Source organism: Akebia trifoliata, chromosome 14, assembly GCF_017979445.1.
Source record: "Akebia trifoliata isolate Shusen 1 chromosome 14, ASM1797944v1, whole genome shotgun sequence".
NCBI lineage: Eukaryota > Viridiplantae > Streptophyta > Magnoliopsida > Ranunculales > Lardizabalaceae > Akebia > Akebia trifoliata.
Window position 1 is genome coordinate 4,796,124 of NC_141388.1, and position 18,358 is coordinate 4,814,481.

The 18,358-nt window shown below is 33.5% G+C and overlaps 2 protein-coding genes across 2 annotated transcripts; both read right to left on the reverse strand.

Moving 5' to 3' along the window:
* Positions 1 to 7,991: 7,991 nt before the first annotated feature.
* Positions 7,992 to 9,063, reverse strand: LOC147385700 (histone H4). The gene is made up of 2 exons (XM_086422870.1): positions 8,922 to 9,063; positions 7,992 to 8,473 (listed from the first exon to the last, which is right to left on the reverse strand). Exon 2 carries the CDS (start codon positions 8,436 to 8,438, stop codon positions 8,127 to 8,129), a length of 312 nt encoding a protein of 103 aa, XP_086278996.1. The 5' UTR covers positions 8,439 to 8,473; positions 8,922 to 9,063; the 3' UTR covers positions 7,992 to 8,126.
* A 1,457-nt stretch (positions 9,064 to 10,520) lies between these two features.
* On the reverse strand, positions 10,521 to 16,064 carry LOC147385701 (glucuronokinase 1-like). The gene is made up of 6 exons (XM_086422868.1): positions 15,700 to 16,064; positions 14,813 to 14,962; positions 12,885 to 13,073; positions 12,184 to 12,300; positions 11,660 to 11,820; positions 10,521 to 11,068 (listed from the first exon to the last, which is right to left on the reverse strand). The coding sequence occupies exons 1-6, from the start codon at positions 15,994 to 15,996 to the stop codon at positions 10,822 to 10,824; spliced, it is 1,161 nt and encodes a 386-aa protein (XP_086278994.1). The 5' UTR covers positions 15,997 to 16,064; the 3' UTR covers positions 10,521 to 10,821.
* Positions 16,065 to 18,358: the final 2,294 nt, after the last annotated feature.

Here is an 18,358-nt window from a genome sequence, read left to right on the forward strand (position 1 = left end):
TAAGAAAAGGACTTCATTTTATTATTTGTATCTTTTTACGATTACAATGAGAGAAGACGGAGTAAAACTAGTTCCACACCCAAATTTGAGTGGCTCTAAAGGCCTCCACTTTTATATTTAAATGTAATATAATTAAGGTCATTTTGGTAAAAGATCAAGAAAACTGAAACCCACAGTAGTTTTAAAACTCGTCAAGTCGACTCAAAACTCTATCGATTTGACTCAACTTAGGGGGTGGAAACTCAACCCAAACACTTCCATGAGTCGACTCGTTAACTCCGTCAATTCTTCAAGTCAAGTTAATTTGACTCAAAAATTCTAAAAGAAAATTAGAATTACTATTTTGGTATTAAAAAAAACACAAAAATGTGTCATTTTAGGGTATCTAACAAGTTCTTCGTTTTTATTCTTACTTTTTTTTAATTAACAAAGAGATTCATTGGTTTTGCCTCTTTAAAATTCATCTTCTTAAACCTCTTCACTTCTTTTTCTTCACAAAAAACATAGAGCAATGTGATGGATTCCTTTGAAATCTTCATAGAAGATGAACATCAAGAATCCAATGCGAGCCTCTCTCTCTCTCTCTTTCTTTCTCTCTCTCTCTTCATGTCCATTGAAGTATTGTGACAAATAATGCTTTGTAGACTTGTTTGATTAGAAGTTTAGAACAATGTAGAATGTAGACTAAGTTTCATAGGGTTAGTAAAACTCTATAAAATCTAGGATAGCTATAAGTTTGAGTAAAAAATAAAAAGAGATTTACCCGACTGACCCAACTGTTGCATTTTTATTACAAAAACTGTCCTGGAGTTCTGACGATTCCAAGGGAACCTTACTCTATCAAGTTTGTTACCTAACGAACCTCACTTATCAAGTTTGTTATGGAGCAACCCGCATCATAAAATTCAATTTTATGATGTTAATTTGTTACTTAACATAGCTTGGAGTGGATTCTAACTGCATCAATTTGTGACAAACAAAAACATGATATGATCTCACTGGGTTATAAAGGAAAAAATTCTAAGAACTTTGAAAGAAAAAAAATCGAAAAAAGAATATTTTCATCGTTGAATTTTAGTTTTAGATTTGGAGTTTGGTAGCCATCCATTTTCAACACCTACTATCAGGCTCAAAAAGGGTGTTTTTTTTTATATATTTTATTTTGAATCTGAATTTTTGTACAAAACCTAGAAGGTTGTATTGTTGGTTTACTAATTTGATTATCCATGTGGGTCCAACGATCTTTAGTAAGGTTTTAAACATGCTAAGTCATGGTAGCATAATTCATAAGGTAAGGTTTGTCCCACTAACGAACTTGATAAAGTAAGAGAGTTTTGTAATAAAATTGACAAATAGGTCTACTCAGTAAATGTCTCAAAAATAAAATTATATGTATAGAGATTTCTTTAAGTAGGGTAAAGAGATAAAAAAAATAAGGTAACTTTAGGTTTGAGTAAAAAAATAATAATAAAATAAAGAGTTTGATTTCAAACCTAAGTATATAATATCTTTTACTTATATTAAATCCATATCTTTTTTCTTTTTTTTGTTGGCGAGGGGGGGGGGGGTAAGTACTATTTATATTATGTTTAACAGAGGTTTACCCACCCCCAAACCTAACAGTTGCATTTTTATTATTTTATCAACTTTGTTACTTAGCAAACCTTACTTTAAGAATTTCACATGTTGTTTTAGTGAAAGATAACATTATATGATTGTTTAAAAAATAAGTTTTGTTATAATAAACTGGTGGTTTAGACTATTTGCACCCATTGTTTATGCCGAGTGCATCCACTTCCCTCCATACCTTAGAATGTGTTTTCAACTTTTGTCAAGGGCCCCCCAATTCATATGTAAATCACCATAGAATTATCATACATCTTGTGGTGCTCCTAGTAAAAGATGGTGCAAAAATAAAAGGCTCTCTATTAAAATCAAACCCAGCCCATACCCACCATTAACATGTGTGGTTTTGGAGTTGGACCTATTGACACTCAATTCGTTTCTACTAATCTGAACCACGAATTAGTATGAAGTGAATCAATTCGTGGTACGATTCGTAAAATCAAGCGAACCATCGAATTTTAGTTGGGTCGAAACCATCAAAAAATTTGGTTTAGCAAACCAAAGCTTGAAACTCGATAAACCAAATATTTTTTGAAGTGATTTTTTATTTTTTTCGTTGTTCAAATTTAAAATTTAGATTATTTTACTAATTTATTTTTGTTTAAGTTAAAATTTTTTAATATTATAATAGTAATTATAACGTGTATACTTAAATTATAAATATGCAACAATAAAACAAGCTAGCAAACTGATTTAAGAAACCAAAGCAAATTTAAAAAAGAATTTTCTCTATCGACCCTTACAAATCGAGTTCATTTTAGATTGACGAAACATGAACTTTGAACCTGAATTCAAACCGACGAACCAGGTAACATAGAGGTAGACAGTGGACTCTCTCTTTCCACTAATGATGGAGTGATATTCTATTTACTGCGATTTTTAGATTTCTGATGTGGAGGTCCATACATAATCGTAGATGTTTTTACTCATATCATGAGAAGACAACATTTATAGTTCAGTGCACACCTCCACATCAGAAATGTAAAAATCACAGTAAATCTAATGTCACCCCAGCATGACTCCTCTCATTTTACTTGTCAAGAGCCATGATAAAATGACTCATCAAGTGTTATACTCAATCGACTCACTGACGTGACAAATTTGAAACCGTAGATCTATATGCCTTGGTATACACGATTGCAGTTCCTCACGATCTTCAAACTTGTCCACGTCAATGAGTTTATTGAGTATGCCACTTGGCAAGTCATTTTATCAAGACTCATGGTCAATCACACAAATCTTTGCAAGAGGTGCCATCTACCGACAGCAGCCATTGAGTATACGACAAAAGAGTTTCGCGGACAACGCGGCAATGGAATCTAGTGAATTATTGTATGAAATTAGTGGTAAGTGCCAGATCGGGTAGGTATGAAATTCGGTATATCGTGTGGCTTAGGATGCTCGTGTATTAATTATGGCATTTTATGAGTCACTTTCCAAAGTCGTGGTTCACGAGGTAAATTAAAAATTAATGAGAGATTTGCCCGGCAGACCCAACTGTTTCATTTTTATTACAAAATCTCCCTTAGAGTTCTTACAACTCAAAAGCAACCTTATTTTATAAAGTTTGTTGCCCATCAAACCTTACTTTATCATATTTTATTACCACGTCATAAAATTCTAACAACATCAATTTGTGTGGCATCCAAAAATTGGATGCGGATCCTCTAGGGTGAGTCTTCTTTGTTGTGCCTTTTAATTAATAGAGATTGAAATCTTGAAAACAAAATCAAACAACACAATTTTATATGGATTATGATTGAGATCAGATATGAAAAAAAAATAAAAAAAATTGAGTTTGATGAAGGCTTTGAAAATGGATGGTCTATGACCTCAAATTTTTTAACGAAACAGATTTTGTGGCTATGTGACGTGACTGCCTATCAATCGTCTAATATTACTATAGGTTACTATAGGAAAAACACAATGCATAGGATCTGTTCCCATCAAAAATATGATCTGATGCCACAATGTTAAAAAGGAAAAAAAAAATCAAGATTTTAAAAGAAAAAAGAGTTAATTTTCACCTTTAAATTTTAGTTTTAAATTTAGGAATTTGGTAGTTCTTCATTTTCAACACCTATGATCAAGTTCAAAAAGTTTTTTTTTTTTTTTTATTTGAGTTTTTCCATAAAATTTAAAAGTCTGTTGGTTGATTGGTAATTTGATAGTCCATGTGGGTCCAACAACCCTTAGTAAGATTTGAAATCTTACTAAGTTAGTCGTGCTAGTGTGATTCATAAAGTAAGGTTTGATCAAAGGAGTTTTTGTAATAAAATTGGAACAGATAGGTCTGCACAAGAAATCTCTCAAAATTAAAATGAAGTTAAAGCGTTTCTACTTCCCAGTTCCCACAGATCTTTATTATTGTTACAGGTAGGGGACATGTGCACATGATTTACATTTTAAAATGAGTTATCAAAAGATAGATTTAAATAAATCTACTTCCCACAAATCTTTTGCACTATTAGAGTGGGGTGGCATGTGGTTTTGCACATGATTTCACAAATCTAATAATTTTATAAAAATATTATTATCTTTACTCGAAGGTGGCACGTGGAAATCCACGTGTATCAAAAGGATTCATTTGTAACTTAAAATATTGATCAGAGGATTTTTTAAGATTACATACTAAAAACGATGGTTTTATAATTTTGAAAACTAAAAACCAATGTGATTATTTGATCATGGCTTTGCAATTTTCTTTGTTTTGATAAAAATAACCCTAAGTATATTAAGTTAAAATATAAAAGTGTGCGGGACGAAACTATTTAAGGACAAGGGGGAATAATCCCATAAATTTTTTAAAAATAATGTTTTTTTTAATTATTTATTATATACTTAACCAACTTCTAGATAGTAGATAGTGTGACCTCAAAATATGTTTATATATAAAATCTTGGGTTCAAAAAAAAGAGAGTTGTTATTTGCACCCCAATTAAAATAAATATAACAAGTGAACGATTCAAAACAAGCAAAAGTTGGAGTGCCAATAGAAGTTCTCCCTCACTCTCTCTCTCTTGCTAGATTTTTTTTTTTTTGGTTTATTATTTTATATTTGCGTAATAATAGTTGTAAATGGCTATTGAAATTGTTTAAACAGGTGTTATAATGTTTTGTAATCTTGAGATTATAATTTAGGCCTGATCTTTGTAATGTTTGAAGACTTTGCTTTAATCTTTAATTGAGGTGTGGTAACTGGTTTAAGAAATTGGGGTGTAATAATTAAATGTTGGGATGCCAATAGCAGTTCCCTAAAAAATTCTTTCAGGTTGAACCGGTTGAGCTACATGTGCACTATCGTTGTCAATTGAGGCCGCAAGCCCGGCCCGGCCAAACAAAGAAGGGATCGGCCCTTAATCTTGTGCCCAAAAAGTAGGGTCGGGTTCAAATTTTTTCAACCCGCTTAATATGGGCTGGGCTAGGTCCAAATAACGCCCCGCCCAGCCCATTATTGTATTTTAGATTTATATTTTATATATTGTATGATTTTATAACAGAAGATAATTCAAATAAATTATAAATAATGACCTAGTTTCATCTCTAATCATTTTTCAATAAAGAGATATTGGACCCCTATTTTGATGAAAAATAATTAATAGTTTGCTTCCAATGATTTCAAAAAAGGCAAAAATTTAATTTTTTATAAAACCCAAAATCTACCCAAGAAAAGCCCGAGCCGTTTTGGCCAGCCTTGGATATAGGAATCATAGGCCCAATGGGTGTATAGGGCTGCCCACCAATTTAGGGCCAGTTTAGGGCTCGACCGTGCCCAACCCGAACCAGCCCTAGTGTAGACAGTGTGTGGCCCTCAATAAATAATTATATAGAGAGAAATCTTACTAAGTGTAGTTAAACACAATCGATTACCAAATTGGCAAATCCAACACCACATCCCTCTAGATTTCATGGAAAAACTCAGTTCCAAAAAATTGATCCAAGGTTTTGAAAATGAACAGCTACTAAACTTCCAAATTAAAATTTAATATTTAACGGTGAAATAATCTTTTAAAAAAAAAAAAAATTATAGTTCATAGGTTTTTTTTCTCTACATTCATGTGGCATCGGATCATGTTTTAAGATGTCACAAGGTGAATTCAATGATCCTTAGTAAGATTTGAAATCTTATTTGGTAATATTAAACTTAACCTTATATATATATATATATTTGTAATTTTAAATTTCACCGAGTTGAGACAACTTTATTCAACAATTTTGAGATTTTATTTTTCAAAATAAAAGTTATTTTCATCATAATGGCATGAGACTGATTGTTAGGGTTTGTACTTAGTTCGTCTTTACCACTCTGAGAGTTTGAGGTGCAAGAAGTCAATAAACCATCATTTCTCCTTTTTTAAATTTTTTTCTTTAAATCCCCTTATTATTTCTAATCTCATCCATCTTCATGGACTGTTATTTTGGACCATTTATGGGCTACCTTCAAGGACATCATCCCCCACCCCGCAGTCTCGCCATCTCTAATCTTTGGCATCTCTATGTTCATCTTCTTTTCTTTATAATCTTTGCATGAAAAAGAATCAGACATAATGATTAGAAGTCTTAAATCCCTTCGAATGCTTATATGTCAATGGATCGACCAAAAGATCCACTTTTAGGGTAAGTGGGCTCAAAAAAGAATTTAACAAGACATCAAAGATTATGTATTTGGGAATATAAAAAATTTGTGCCTTTAATGATGGATTGGCTTATGTTCCCTAGCTATATAACTAGTTAATACTTAAGTGATTCTTATAGAAGTCCTAAGAAAAATCATAGATCCATGCGATGTTTCTTTATTCACCATAATCGGGATGATAGGAAAAATTAAATAAGTTCTTTTCTGGGATTAGTATAATTATTCGAGACAATGACCTTGGAGACTTATTTATCAAGAATATTTACTAAATACTTCCCCAACAAGAAATATGGGACACACTTTTGATCAAACATCATCATCCCAAAGGACAATTAAAGGAAGTCCTAGCATCCCAACCCTCTATTTGATGGAGTGTTTTCCTTCTGCATTTAAAAATGTGTTAAGAGGGCTTTGAGGATATTTTAGCTATTTTGACTGGGGTTGCAACCCAGAAAGGTTGACTCGAACTCAACCCAATTGATGGGTGAGCCTGGACCGTGTTATGTGGAATATGAGTTGAGCTTGGGCTAGGATATATCAACCCGATAAGTTGGTTTGAAACTTTGCAAAGCCGCGTTGAGATTGTTTGAAATTAAACTAGCTCAATTAGTCCAGCCCACCAAACCTGCGCAGCCCGCTCAAATGACCTAAATTGGACTATTTTAGTTCAATCTCGGTTGAACTTAGATTAATGATCTTAAGCCCAATGATTGGGTTGAGTTAAGCCTAGCTTTAGGGTTCTACAACTTATGTTGAGCCTGAATTTACCCTCCAACCCACCAGGTTCAGTCCTAATTTTGCCAACTTGTTGGGTGTGTATATTTTCCTCCACTCTTGGATGTATTGTACCCCAATCAAGCCGCATGACGCTCATATATTCATAGTTCTACCCCTCTCCAACAGCTCAGTCTTTTGAAATAGCTGGTTAACAAAAACTCTTCGGATGAGTCCACAAATAAACCATAGTTAACATTGTCTGCACAAATCCTTCTTACAATTGTGAACCTTCCTCCATTAAACAAATACCAAATCCGCCAAATCATAAGCTTAATGTCGTTTCAAGAGTAGACAAATAAGAACCCACAAGCTCATCAAATAATGAGTAGAAATACCTCTCTTGCTCTTGTATAGCTAAATTTGTATAGACATGTGGAGTGTTGATCCACCTTGGTTCAATCTCACTTTCATGTTGACAGTTTTTTCTCTCCAAATCAGAAAGAAATGAAAACAAAAGAGATGCTCATAACTATTAAGAATACTAAAAATTATAAATCTACCATTTTTTTCTCTCCAAATATAAGTTTGTCTACTTTACTTAAACTAAACAAAATGAAAAGAAACTAAATTTTCTCTTTGTTTTCTTTTGTTTTAATAATTTTTTATTTTCTACATTTCTCTCAATCCAAACAGAACTTAATTATGTTTATGATCATATGAACATTATATCAACTCATCAAAGAATCACCAAACTTATTACACATCCAATCCACCAATCAAACACCAAACCCACGCAAGTGTCACAACATCCTTTTTTAAATTTCAAATTCAATCAAATTTAATTTATTAAAAATAAAATCATGACTAAACCCATTTGAATATGAATCAACAATAACACAACAATAAACAAAATCTCTATAATTAATCTTTAAATTGGATTAGATAACAAACCATTCTCCAAACTAACAACAATTTCACCAATTCTGAACAATACAGCTTAAAATCTATAACATACATAAAACTCATATTAGTTCATATAATTAACAAAAGGCAGTATACAATCATTAAACCCATTTAGTTTCTAATTGCAATTCTTGACAGCAAGACTTACAACTTACAAGAGAATAAAAAAAAAAAAAACAAAAACCTAACCCCCAAAACCATACAAAGTCCTTCCCTGCCTCTTCAGAGCATAAACAACATCCATGGCTGTTACAGTCTTACGACGAGCATGTTCAGTGTAGGTCACAGCGTCACGAATCACATTCTCAAGAAAGATCTTAAGAACTCCTCTGGTCTCCTCATATATCAGGCCACTTATACGCTTCACACCTCCTCTTCTCGCCAATCTCCTGATCGCTGGCTTCGTTATTCCCTGGATGTTATCGCGAAGCACCTTGCGATGACGCTTCGCTCCTCCCTTACCCAAACCCTTGCCTCCCTTACCACGGCCCGACATTGTTAATGGGCAGAATCTCTAAAACTTAAAGCGATCTGTGAAACATTTGACGAACACAAAGTAATCAAGTTCGAGAATCCGCTATATTAGATTTCAAGAACTCTACAAAATAGGGGTGAAAAAAGGGGGAAGAATCATCTATCGGTGAAGAACCCTAATTTGGAACACAAATTAGAAAAATAACAACTACGACAGTTAATAATAGTGTCACAACTTGAGACTATTGACCTAAAAACCCTAATATTTGAAAAAAAAAAAAAAAAAAAAAAGCTTAAAAATAATTTAAAAAATCTACAGAAATCCAAGCTAAATTCAAGAAAAAAATAAAAATAAAAATAAAAAAACCAAGACCAAAATAAAACTGAAGTAAGATCAAAGCTACCAATTAAAATCCTAGAGATAAGATAAGTTCGAAATCCCTAATTATTTTCTAAGAAATCGAGATCTAACAAGAAAAGAATGTGTAAGAAAATAAAAACATACCTGGAAGAATACTCGAACTTTGATTTGTTGACCTTGTATGGCGGAGTCTTTAGCTTTTATAGTACGATGGTCTCTTTGTTTATTAGTGGAGTCGATCCGCGACAGTTTTCGCTGAAGCATTTAAGCTGTCGATTTTTTATCTAAGGACGGCTAGGATGACCGATAGATTTGACACGGATCGATGACGTGGCAAATAAATGTTTTCTATCTGTGTGTCTTCGACGCTTGCGTTTGTTTTCAAATCATAGGCAAAATCTCTTGGCGGAGACAGTTGCCGCGATAATGGAAATGGGAAGGAAGATAAGTGGGACCTACATGTCCACCAAAGTGGATTTTCTTATTGGGCCTTTTTTATGAATAAGAGCCCAATTGTTATGAGTTTAGTATGCAAAGGGAAATCAAGTGGGAAAATAATTTTCCCAAAAAGAAATGTAATTGGCAAAAATACAATTGTACATTTTTGTGAAAAATTAATTTTTTTTAAGAAAATAATTCTCTCCTTTTGTAGAAAAATATGTCCGCTAATCTTACCCAAAGGACAACATCCCAGTGCTTAATCTTGAAAAAAAAAAAAAATTGAAAATTGAAAAAGATAGTAACAAAATGCTCTTATCATCTCCAAAGACTTACGCCAAAACTTTGAGAAGGTTCATGCTTTGAAAACTCGTCCGAGATTGAGATGACTCCCTCGATATTTATTTGATAATCGAGATACTCGAGCAATATTTTTGAAACTTTAAGAAGGTTCATGATTTGAAAACTTGTCCAAGATTGAGATGATGACTTGCTCGATATTTATTTGATAACCAAGATACTTGAGCAATATTTTTGAAAATCTTGACCGAATCAATAAAGCTCAGATAATTGGGATTTCTTTTTTATTAAAATAATTGATATTTTTTATAATCTAAATATAATAATATTCATTATCATAATTTTGTTATATTTTAATTTCTTATTAGAATTTTTCATGCATCCTAACAAATTTGAGTTTATGTCCTTTTGAGTCTAGGCAAGTTCTAATTTCTCACTGTGGAATACTAGTAAATCTGAGTTTAGTTTTTTTAATGGTTTCCTATCCCATCCACTCCCGTACGATTATTTTTCTGCACATGTACTCATCTCCAATAACTTTTCAGCAGGTAAGGAACACATGCACACGTAAATGACCCATAACTACTACTCTACCTTATTTTAAATAAAACCAACAAAACCACAATCCAGCAATGGGATTCAAAAAAGATGAGTAGGTCAGACATATATACTCCCATACATACATAATAATAATAAATAAATAGCAACCATTGCAACAAATGAATACTTGATATTTCAATGAAGATTTACGCCTCTACAATAACAATAATAATAATAATAATAAACCCCGAGGAGTTGTCTCGATGGCAATTTTGAACTGATAAGCAGTGTGAGGGCATTGCACGTGCCCAGGGAAGGGACCCACACACCTTGGCCTAGTCTCTGACTCTTCCGATCCCATTAGTCTGATGTAAATTGGGATACCCCTTCATCAGAAAAAAAAAAACCGTACAATTGAAAAGGAGAGAAATTCAATGACTGTATATGAGCTTGCCATCCATCAGGTGTTGGGAACAAACACAATTATAAATTATAAATAGGATAGTTGCTGAGAGTCGTTGCAAGTTGGGTCGTGCATACAAATTCATTATTCAACTTCACTTGAACCAACCAGATTCAGAACAAGGAGACTGAACAAATACAAACCTAAATTTCATTTTATTTTTCTAAATTTGGTTCTCAAATTTTGAAGAAATCGATGGAAAGTTCCATGTTCCACCTCTCCATCTTCAGTGGAGACAATATTTTAGCAAAACTGATAGGCAAGTGTCAAGGACAGGACAGGTCCTTGCTCTATAATATTTACTTATTTGGAAGGTAGGGTTTTGAGATCCACATCATTTAGAAGAGACGGAACAACTGTCACGGACTCAATTATAAAACCTGCTTTCCGGCAAGCATCCTCAAGAAGCTTCACTTGCGAGGGCCCATCGGGACAGAAGGCAATAACAGCTCCTCCACTTCCAGTAAACTTTGATGCTGCACCTACCCTTCTGGCCACCTCCACCATCTCTATGTTCATAGAACCAAGGGCATCATCTCCAAACATGAGCCTGTGCAACATTAAGCACAAAAAAGAAAACTACTGACTTATGAAAAAAATTTAATTAAAAGAAAAATTGAAAAATTACATAATCCACCTAAATGTAGGTCTGCCAACCTCACCTTTGCTATCTCTAGATCCATCCCATGATAAGCCAATTTTGTCCCTGTGAATAAATCAAGGATCATATTATCATGGCATGAGTCTTGAGATCCCTGGAGGTGGGCTGACCACGGTGGGTAGAATTCCATACATCTTAAGAGTCTGTATGATTACAAACAACATTTTCAAGGGAAAAAGAATTCCTCGGAAAAATAGTCAAGGAAAAAAAATGAATTCCTGTGTACAATTGCACCCTGGATAATGTCAAAAAGAGAGATTTTAGTTTGGGAGAGGGGTGATTGGTGAGGGTGTGAGATGGGAATTGGTGGGTAATCATGAGAATGACCTCGGGTGGTTGGAAAATGTGTAGTCATAAACCTGAAAATCAAATTTCCCAGGAAAAATCATTTTCCTTGTGCAGTCATACAAACCCTAATAAACGGATTTATAATTTTGCTTTAGATATTGTAAACTGGCTAGAAGCAATAGTGTAGTTTACCTCCGAAGATCAAAATTCCGGTTCATGAGGTCCACAAGTTTAGAATAGCTCTTTTCAAGCAAGGCTGTTCGACCTTCTGAAGCTAGATTTGCAACTTCTTTCATCGATGATATTATAAACTCATCACCATCAAGCCACCTCTTGCGAACAGTACTGTGCACCTACATTAACATATACTGATGTTATATATCATTAATTATCTCCCCTCCCCCAAGCCGCTGCCTCAAAAAAAAAAAGAAAAAAAGTGTGTTTTCATAGATGAGTGCATGCATGTCACAGAATATTCACTTCGATATTTCCTACATTCTAGTATGTTTAAATAGCTCTTAACACAGGAGAAATGCATATACTCTGAACCTAAGAACAGTAAACACGAAGCTTAGATACATTTTATGAAGACAGGTCCCTCCACACACAACCATATCAGTTGAGAAGATATCTTTGCATCTTCTGGCTAGTAAGTATGGAAATTGAAAAAATACAAGACTGACTAAATAACATTAGTAAATGATAGATAAAACTACCTTCCCAGAATCACTTGGATTTTCAGCATAAATGAGATGAAGTGCAGGGAGAAGACTAATATCCATTGGTGTATATAAGCCATGGCCCAAGTCATCCATGTGCTCTTTGCTAAAATCCTGCAACATCAAAATTGAATGAGCTAAGTTTATGGGTGCAATAAATTTTAGTGACGCAAGTTGTGCGGAATTTAAATGCTAACCACTTAATTGTTATGGACTTCGGGTCTGTTTGATTGGAAAATCAAATTCCATGGATTTTCAATTCCTTGAGAAAATGGAATGATGGAAAAAATCGATTCCATTGTTTAATTGCACTTGGGAAAATAACAGGGGGAAAAATAGAATAGGAGAATAATAAGAACAAGGGGGAGAGAGATGGGTAGGAAAACAAAATCCACCCAAAAGTGGACTTTTAAGATTACGGTGGAAATTCATTTTCCATGGAAAATCCATTTACCACCCATTTTCCATGCTTAATCAAACACACACTCGGGGATATTTATGATGCCAACTATTAACCGATGCAACCCTCATACTTTATTCGGGCCTCGGACAAATGGCCAATGCCTCTCCAATTGCAGCGAACATGGTTGGAACATACAACCTTCAGATATTACGTGCTCAGAGTGTGGGATCATATCATTTTGTGTTCCATGGATTACCTACAAAATAATTCTTGCAAGTTTCATAATATTATATACCATGTAAACAAGCCCCCCATAGACCTGAGCAACCCGATCTTGGAGACCAGCAACAATTCCAAGTTCTTTTTCTGCATTTAGAATCAAGTTAGGTCTGACCTCTACTTTAATCAGATGCCTTACATTGTAGAAATCAAGCAAGCAGCTTAGGGCAGCACATACAATAGCACTCGAACCCGAAAGCCCCGTCTGAAATGTCAAAATAGTGCATACTTTTCAGCCAAATGTTGCAATAAGCACAACTCCATACAAGTTCCAGTGAGAATGTGGAGCTAAACACAAGTTAACATGGCATGAAAAATAAACAAAATTCAAACACATCCACATCCATGTAATAATATCACAATTCAAAAGGTAAGATGTACAAAAATATATTTTCATAATTTTCATATGAAAGAGTATAATGTCGATATTAATGAAAAACACAACGTAAAAGTATTTCGTCTTCCCAATCGAAACAAATATAAAATAATTGAACTATCTTATCCACAATGTGCAAAACCAAAGTCAAAAGTCAAGATATAGCGCAAATCCACGGTCATGGATAGGTGAGGTATATGAGTGTTTTTTTTTTAATAAATATAAAGATTTTATAAATATCAAAAGAAGGAGAATACAAAGGAGGTTGGGAGAGCCACCGAGACGGAAAGTAAGGTATATGAGTGTTGTTCTACATTACTTTGCTCTGCTTAATGTATCGGCAGAGATATGTTGGAAATCAAGGGTCATCATGTCTGGGTGAGGTTTGTAATCACTACACCAACCAGCAAAGTCGCGGGATCAGTTATATTACATTTTCCTTCTTTAGTCTATTAACAATTATTAAGGTATTTCTCTTCACTTACACTCTATTTAGAAGAAAAAGAAACACTCCTATGTGTTTATTTCAATTTTTGTAAGTAATTTCTCCTGATTATCTACAACTGCACAAGGTGACAATCAATTTTGAACACAAGGTGACAATCTTCCGTAATGTTTGTGAGAGAATACTTAGAAACATTTCAGTTCATTAAAGGTCCCTAATGAGAAAAAATTCAATATTTCAAAATCATTCGGTCTTTGTCTTACTCCTGCTCTTGCATATCCATATTAAGAGGGTGTATTCCTTTTGTATGAGGTCGGACAAGGAATTAGTCATTCAACTAGATGAATAAGATTTATCGAGGGAAATGAATCAGACTGTCAGGTCATAGTTCTGCTCTTTCACATGATAGCAGCAGCACAGGTCATGGAGGTGAGGTCCATAGTTCAAGCTGAGAAAAGCCAAAAATTTGTTCCTCATTATTCTTTAATGGGACAAGTCAGTTCCACTTATTAGTTCTCCTTTATGCAAAGATATGATCATGACCATTTTTCCCATTAGTTGCGGGAACAAGTTTCCAATTTAATTGTTCTAAGATAATGTACTCAACATAGAAAGGGTTTGAACTATGATTTTTTGCTTAACAAAACTTAGTTCTGTAATAACAGGAAAGAGTGGGGTTCAGTGAGCATTACAACCTAGTGCAAGGGAGAGGTATCCATCAAACACAGATCAACAGTTGATGAGCAATGAAAGAACTATAACGTGGGTCCGAGCTTACAAATTCTCAAGGAGTGAAGAAGGGACAAGTGGATTATTTATACATTGTTGGGATGAAATGTAATGCAATTTTAATTTATACACATTGGTTTTGATTTCCCTGTTATTTGTAGTTATTGTACTGAAATAAAGATGATTTAGGATATTTTTAGATGTTACATTCATTCCAATATAATCTTGATTTTTATACAATATTATATTTGTTAATGTTCTTTTATTAATGAGGAAAAAGTAATTCAATACACAGTATTTGCCTTAGGAGGTCCAAAAAGGTCAATTGTTAAGGTAAACTCATTAGCACACACAACACAAGCAGTTACAATTTATCATCACTCTAAACCTTTACCTGCCGAGGAATATTGGTATCGTAAGATAGAGTGAAATTCCCACCGTTTAGCTCAATCTTATTTTCACTGCAATACTTGCGGAAAATTTTACATATTGCCATAAGCAACCGCACTCCTCCGTAATATCCTTCGTTTTGCAACCTATCCACCTATAACATACATATAAAGCATATTGTTACTCTAATAAAATCAAAAGCAAATATATGTGCATGAGTTTGGCCTAGTTTGTTTGTTTTTTTGATAATATGTGTATCTGAACCATGGTTTTAAATCTCTTCCGAAACTGAGACGACTCGTCTCAGATACATCTCGGTATCCACCAACAAGATGGATAGACAAGTCAAACGTATTGGATGAGATTTAAAACCATGGTTCATTTTTCTCATTGTTGAACGAGACGACTCAAACGTATCAGAAAACTCATTTGAGATGAGACGTCAAAACGAGTTTTAAAACCATGATCTGAACCTCTAGGTGTACTATTCAAGCATGACCAATTGGAATTCTTAGCCTATCGATTCCAAATAAACGCAGACAAATATTAATATAAATACTATCAAATTTCGTTATCTCATTAGTATATCTAGGATCATATCCTCCATTAAATTGAGACTAAGACTGCAAATTTTCAATTGCTACACAATTGCCACTTAAATCTCAAATAAAAACTTAATTTTTAAAAGCTAAATTGATCATCGAATATATTATTCCAATCCCTGATAAAAGGATCGATCCGCATAAATCTATATGAATCCGTGATGATAAAACCGAAAGATCAGATCTTGATGCTCAAATTGGAGGAAACAGAGGCACATCTCACCAATTGCGCGAAAAATAGAAAATAAAATTACAGAACAAATTCAAAAATAATTGGAAAAGAACGAACCAGATGATCGATGGAATTGAAACGAACGAGATCATTTGTAGGGTGAGGCCGAATGACGAGATCTTCTGAAGGCTGTAATCGAACCGTCGCCCAGAAATTTCCAAGACTGAAGGAGATTGTACGGCCGAAGTAAACATCGCTAGGGTTTCCAAGAAGACCAACCCTCGCATAGGCCTTGCGCTCAATGAAGGAAGTAGACCCTTCAACCGAGGAAAGATCGGTTTCAGTCATTGATGCCTTGTTTCTCTTTCGTCTAGAACTCGATCGATCTTCAACAACTTCTTCTACTTTCGTCATTTTAATCTTTATTGTTTATTGATCCGTACAGCTACTGATGTGACAATGGGCGTCGTCACTCCGCTGTGGGACCTGCACTTCTGTGGAAAAAAAAAAATGGAAGGGAAGGTAGTTGTCAAAGTGGGTCCCAGCGAAGAAAAGCTAAGATAAGGTACACGTCAACGTGGTGAAGTGTTATAATTGAAAACTGAAAAAAAAAAAAAAAGATTTATAGGGTTACTCGGCCAACCTTTCTTTCTAAACCGGTCTAACCTGACATTTTTAGTAAGATTTCAAATCTATCTTATAAGGGTCGTTAGGCCTATTGCTGTAAAACGGATACTAATCCAATCGAGTGTGATTATATCCGAATTCGAATTCAAAATCAAAATTTTTTACGATATTTGAATTCGGATATGAAATCGAACGGATCTTATGAATCAAGATTCAAAATTAAATTCAAAAAATATATGAGATCTGATATAAATCTTATAAAAATTAGATTCGATTTATACCATCATTTTTTATTTGTAAAAAAAAGTCGATATTTTTATTTTTTTCAATTTCAAAAATTATAATCTTCAACTTATTTCAATTTTAAAATCAAATAAATTTTGATTTTGAAAAATAATTATGAAAAATTTGAACAAAATATTAAGTTTTTTTTATATCAATGTTAAAAATATGAATTTTTAAAAAACAAATCAATATTATTTTGACTTGAGGTGAAGTGGATGGATTCTGAAAGAAAAAAAAAATAAGATTTTACTTTGAGAGAGAGAAAGATGAAATATCTACCTGAATGTTCGTCGGTCGGAGAAGATGGTGATTATGGAATTCACATAGTCAAAATCCACCCTTTCTGCTTCTTGTGTTTCAGATTGAGAGATGACAAGGATTTGAATAAAAGTTAAGTTTCGTTGTGTGACATGAATACACAAAATATATATATATATAGGGAGCGGATCCACTGGCAAATATGAAAACAGATGAGAAATCAATGAAAACAGGTCGTCTGATCTAATGTGTTTGAAGGGTGAAGATCTGTTTTCTAATGAGAAAAAAACTTTACATCTGTAAAACAGCCTTAAAGAACTTTCGATGGACGTGGCTCACATTATAAAAGTATTGCTTCATGTATCTTAAAATTCTTGTTGAAACTTGAAACCTTTATCAATGCAAAGAATGATGATGAATAATACAGAGAGACAAGATAAGAAGAAGAAAGAGGAGAATGGATTTGATAGGTAGGTGCACTTGATAGAGGAGGAGCATATGTGGTAGGAAAGTACTTATTTCAAATAGTAGGTCTTTATATTAGCTTCTTTTGAATTTTGCTAGTGGTTAAGTCCATTGAAGATTGTTTTTTTCAAGTTATCTTATTTCGTTTGAATATATATATATTTCTTACATTTAATCATTAAGGAATATGGAAGATTCACTATTAAAATATCCAAAACGACTATTTTGAATCGAATAAGTCAGAGATTTTTTTACAAATTTTACTCGGTAGGTTTAGATTAAACTTGTGTTAAGCAAATCTGATAAGTACTTATTGAATATTACCAAACAAATTTGATATGTACCTACCAAATAAAACTTTATACTAAACATTATAAAATTGATTTGGTAGATATCTATCAAATATTACAAAATAAATTTGATATGTACCTATCAAACAAAACCTTTTCATGTGATTGACTTCAACTTGATTAGAGGTGGTAAGGTAAAAAATACAAGTAAGATCAATGTTTTTAGATGTAAAGAAGAATAAGAAATGAGAGAGAGAGAGAGAGAGAAGAAAAAAATGAGCTCGGTGCCTTTTAGTGGGTGCAATGAGCAGTATACGTTACAACGAATGTATTAGGTGCGTGCAATTAGGTATTTATACTTTTCGGTGGGCATCGCAAGAAAGTGAGTATAATAAGATATTTTGGTGCGTGCAAGTAGAGCCACCTAAAACAGTAAATTCATATGGGTGGGTCTCTTTGCACACACCGAACAACTTATTACACCCACTTAAGTGACTTTTGTTAAATAAAAAAGTAAATTACCATATTATCCTTTCATTTTAGCTTATTGCACCCATCACCACATACTGAACAAAAAATATTCTCCCTCCTCCTCATCCTCTTTTTTTTTATTCATACCATCATTCTTCTTTTTCATATTCAACTCCTTATGAGTTTTGTAAGAGGTTGAATCAATAGAGATTAAGTTTTAGTTTTTTTTTTTTTTCAAGTTAATCTTAATTGTTTGAATATATATTGCATTTAATCACCATGAAAGATGATAAAATCACTATTAACATCTCAAAACGATGATTTTGAATTGAAGCCATTGAAATTTCTTTGACAATTATGTTCAGTCGGCTTGGACCGAA